We start from the raw sequence: 5223 nt of genomic DNA, 5'->3' as shown, positions 1-5223 counted from the left end.
GTTAGGATACTGTCTGTACCAGTAAAGAAGAACATATTGACTAGTTGAATCATATGAACATTCCAGTGTAACAGATTGTCCCTCTTTGTGAAAAACCTCAGTATCCTGATTCTGGTTTGGTCCGATTTGATCAGCGCAAAAAACACCTGTTAGAAAATGCAATAAACATAATTTAATTTTGAATCTGTGCTTCTCAAACAAATTGTTCAACCCAATCGATAGCCAGTACCTGATGCCATAATGTAAATCAAGAAGAAGTGTATCTCCATTGTGAATATGATCAAACTGAATCAGCATTGGGTGTACTGTTGATCTAATGTGGATTATAAATGACATTGCACCAGCATCAATATTACAGTGTGATTTATAAACACTGGGTGTGTCCCAACATTAGCGATGAGAACAGAGTTGCAATGTACTTTGCAATAAGTACATTGCAACTCTGTTCTTTAGGTTTAAAATGGGGATGGGGATTAAATGGGGATGATTTGTAGATCAAGCATAGGCTACTTCCTATTTTAGTGAAATGCCTGGATACATGGTACTTACAGTTGTTCAGTGAAAGGCTAACCTTACATCAGTGTGCATTCAAAACATTCATATGAACTGCTCTGCACCTATATTTGACCTTTTGAATTAAATGCTGTTTTAATGGTTAAGAGTTTGGTGTGAGAGATCACTTTTAATTCTTAGTGGTTTAAAGACACAGGATAAAATAATTTAAATATAGCAAACTATTAGATGTTTTAATGAATTTACAGCTGCTATAAAAGTAATTCATTTTAAAAGGACAAAGTTCTCATCCCTGCATCATTAGTGCATCTGTTGCTTGTCACATACATGTAAAGTGCCCAGATCCTTTACTTCAGCTACAAATTTTCTTCACCTGAATACATGAACACAACTGTGTACAGCAAATCATTGGAGTACAACTGAAAGAACTGATCTCATCATGTTCACCACACTTTGAACTGACTTTGTTATTTGTCTGGCACAAGAATGATATTAAAAGAAACATCCGTTTCAAATACAACAATCCAAGAGTAGATCATGATCTTTACCTCAAATCAAAAGGTCAGTTGTGTGTACAAGCTCATAACCCAAATCAAACCTTGCATCTACCATGACCATGTGGACTCTATCACTCAAGATACCATGTATGAACTCAACATGAATGTGTCACTAATAGCCAACAAACCCGCTGACTAGTCACAGCTGTCAGTCCTAACTGATAGGAATCAGCCCCCTGTTACAACATCTCCTGAACAACCTGCAAAATAAAAATGAGAATGCAAAAATACACACAACAGACTCAATATGGCAGTGGCCATAACATCCATATGTTATGGCTTTCAGTAAATGAAACTTTTGTGATTGTAACTCCAATTATTCTTGAATCAAGACACTAGGAGGTAAAGACACATGAGGTCAGGTGTAAAAGTTTGCAAAATGAAGTCTTTATTGCAGCAACATACATTTACCCAACACTTAAGGGTCTTGCTCAGGGGCCCAAGAGTGGTAACTTAATAGTGTTGGGGCTTGAACCAGCAACCAACCGATTAACAGGCAAGTACTTTAACCACACCTGCCTACTCCCACCAGCTTGCATAAAAACATCTTAAGTGTCTGGTGATTCAGTGCAGTGTGTGTGGTGTTTAAATGGCAGATCTTCCATGCAGGATGTAACAATTAAGACCAATAAAAGTGAAATAACTTATGAAACTGAATCTTAACTTGTCAAACACTGAATTAACTGAACAAATTGGTTAAGAATATTTTCATGTAACATATGTAAAATGTCAAGTAACATTAAAATTCTGGTGAGACTATTGTTGTTTAATTTGGTACTGGGGGTACAGCTTTTAGTTCAAATGTAGCCTCATCAACCAAATAAAGAAACTGTGGTCTGGATCTGGAACACTGACGATACCACAGCAGAGAATCAGTAGCAGCAGATCCGTTATACAGGCAGGAGAGGGTAACAGGATTTCCTTGTAGGACATTTACAGTAGAAGACACTGGTCCCATTCCCTCTCAAGAACTATAACCTGCTGAAGAGAGTCAAAGACAAGAGGGCTGTATTTTAGAGCTAGTTTGGTTTAGTAAGTGAATACCCTTCTGTATTATTTGAAACCTTCCCCAGTTTTTATGTTGATGTTATATGTTGATCTAATGCAGAATGTCCAGTAATCATGTGCATCTTACCTAAAATGAGAAACAGAAGCCATTGTCCACTAAGACACGCCATGACTGAACTGCAGACTCGGTTTTTGCTACAGGTTCTTCTTTTCTTCTGCTTCCCTTAGAACAACACAGTGCCACATCACCTGCAATTTCAAGATTTTTAGATGAACTCTGCCCTCTTTTGGAGGGTTTACAATATTATTCTGTATGACGAGCAAACATTGATAAAGATTGCTCTATATCATTATCTTCAAACAGGGCATTGATGCAGTAATTAAAACATCAACTATTTCCACCACAGCCAGTTAAACATGGAATTGATCATTAGGAAATCATGTAAACATATAGAAGCTCTACATGTGTGCTTAATTACTATTGAATCCTCTTAAATACTCTTATAATTAAAGTCAAAGTCAAATTTGTCAATCTGCCTCACCGGAGACTTGTTGCACTGGGTAGTGAACATAAAATAGATTCATATGACATTTGATACAAAATTGCAGCAGACAGTGCAAATATGATAAATACAGACAACATGCCAGTACATGCTGTAAACTGAACATAATGCTATTAATAAAATATACATATATCTATACAGTAGATTAAATAATCCCTAAATACAGGACACATGCCTGCTGTTCCAGTGTTTTCTGTATTTGTGCTTGTCAGTCCTCACTGTCTTATTGAGTTTATACTTCATCCTTTTGTATGCACTGAGGTCACTACCCCTGCATGTCTCTTCTTTGGATGTATCAGGTTTCCTGAACTCACTGGAGAACCATGGTTCATAATTCAGATTAATCTGAATATACACATTATCTTCTAGAGATTCTGTAGTGTTTGGTTGATTTGTATGTATATGCAATGCACACTATAGTTGAACCATATGTAGCGGTTTTAACAAATAAATAATTTAATAATTTAATAAATCACAGTTGATACGGTTAATTGGCGCACCACCCTGATTAACATTAATAAATAATTAATAAACTAAAAATTTATCGCTCTTGGATGCTATAAACAAATAGTTCCGTCCAAAAGGCTGATTGACTGGGCCATGTTGGAAGCCATTGTAAAATTCTCAGTATTTGCAAACCTGAGTATGTGTTGATGGTGTTTGAAATATATATAAGTCAAGTGTGTTGTGTTAAATGTATCGCTGGTGTGTAAACAATAAATGTCTGTTTGAACGTGCCTCTTCCCCACATCCTATTTGCCTCGAAGCGTCACATTGTTGTTGTGTTGCTTGGCAAAAAAGGTTTGTTATCAGACTACATTGCCTGGCGCAAGAATGGTTTATTGTGAATATTGTTAATAATAAATTTGATCATTTATTGAGGACTGGTGTATTTTGTCAAATGGTTTTGGTGGTTATCTACATTTATTATCTACTAGAAGATCCATAGATTTTCTTATGACTAAACAAATCACAGTGGGTTTGAACATTTCATCAGGTTTCTGGTTTATGTGAGGGTGTAATATCTTCCTTTCATTAGGGTTTCTAGGAACAGTACATTTCTATACTGTACAATATTCTGTAGAATAGTACAGAAACTGATTCTGTAGCAGATAGTTTAGAATTAGTAATGAAAATCTACGAGTTTGTGTTTTTACCTGCAGGAAATGGCAAAGATCAAAATAGTTGATTATTCATAGTTAGTAGGGTGTTAAACACCTATTTATGATATCACATTTGTAAGGAAATCAGCAATTCAAAAGCATTAGATTTATCATTCAATAATAATCATGTTTATAAGTTTTTTTGTTTTACTGATACTCTTCTGTTAAGAATTTGTCAGCTGTAGTTATTAAAGTCAAATAGCCCCCTCTATTGATTAAAGCAACACTGTCATATGAACTACTTTTTGTACAGTGTAGCTGCGTTTCCTGTCACTGTGGGATCCATGGCACAGTAGTACAGTGCAGAGTCAGATACTGTAGCAGGGGAGATCAGCAGATTCACTTTCTTATCCTTTTTGTGAAGTTTGACAGCCAGTTGTGGGTGAGGTGGTTCAGCTTTAGTTACATGCTCTGTTGCTACCATAATCAGCAGCAGAAACTCTGGTCTTGATCCAGGCTTCTGTTTATACCAGTGTAGACTATAAGGTGATCCATCATATGTACAGGACAGTGTGCTATAGCTGCCCTCAGTTATAGATATGGTGTGGTTTTCTGGTCTAATGCCACTGTCTGCAGGTTCAGCTGTAAAAACAGAAATGTTGCTTTTATTAGAATATTAAACTCCAAATGCTATTAGTTTTGTGTACTAATTATGACTTACCAATACTGGGGAAAGGTATGAAAACATAGAAGAGTAGTACGATGTTCATCCTGAATGTAATTTCAGATCTCGAGCTTTACACAAAAGTGGCAGCTTCTCCTGAAACACACAATACTACTCTCACCATATCAAGCTCCCCCCACTCATACAGTAGTCATTGCAATGACTGACAAACCCATGTGTTGTGTGATCTGCTTGGTAACTAGTATTTTGGATATAAGTTGTGCTAAATCTAAGAAATTTAATTTTCAGTCATGACTCATTTAATCATTGTTCAACTAGAATGATCCTCAAAATTATGTAAATTATGATGTCATAAGTGAATTTTTTTTATTTATTAGACAGATGGAATGCTTATCTGATCATTTTCAGATTTACAGGCTGAGCTTCATGATTACACATGATTCATTTATTTTGTGTTTAATGCCTTTAATAAATTTTTTGAACAAGATCATTATTGGATATTGCCTCCTCTGTTTTAATGTTATTACAATATTTCATTGTTTTTTACATTATGTACCATCCATGTAGCCAGTTCAGTGTAAATGTGGGTGTCTCAGCTACTCTCAGTGGGCCTCTGGAGTCTGTTGAAATAATTTTGAGGGACATGGAGAGTGTAATATTTCAGGAACAGCTGCCAAATAAGCAGTTGTTAATTTGTAAGACAGGAATGGGATGGTTGGTGGCACGAATGGCCATCCTCCTGGCATCCCTGTTTCCGTGGTTTCCCTGTCGTGACTGTTTTTCCTTACTTAGCC

At 36.1% G+C, this 5223-nt stretch overlaps 1 gene segment (V, D, J or C); it reads right to left on the bottom strand.

Annotated features, from left to right (window-relative positions):
• Window positions 1–1238: 1238 nt before the first annotated feature.
• LOC118242988 lies at window positions 1239–4532 on the bottom strand. The segment is given in 3 exon segments: window positions 1239–1270; window positions 4096–4386; window positions 4466–4532. Coding segments are annotated over 3 exon segments (372 nt in total).
• Window positions 4533–5223: the final 691 nt, after the last annotated feature.

The sequence above is a fragment of the Electrophorus electricus genome, chromosome 18 (assembly GCF_013358815.1).
Source record: "Electrophorus electricus isolate fEleEle1 chromosome 18, fEleEle1.pri, whole genome shotgun sequence".
Lineage (NCBI taxonomy): Eukaryota > Metazoa > Chordata > Actinopteri > Gymnotiformes > Gymnotidae > Electrophorus > Electrophorus electricus.
The sequence above is the reverse complement of the archived record's forward strand: the minus strand, read 5'-3'. Positions and strand labels throughout refer to the sequence as shown.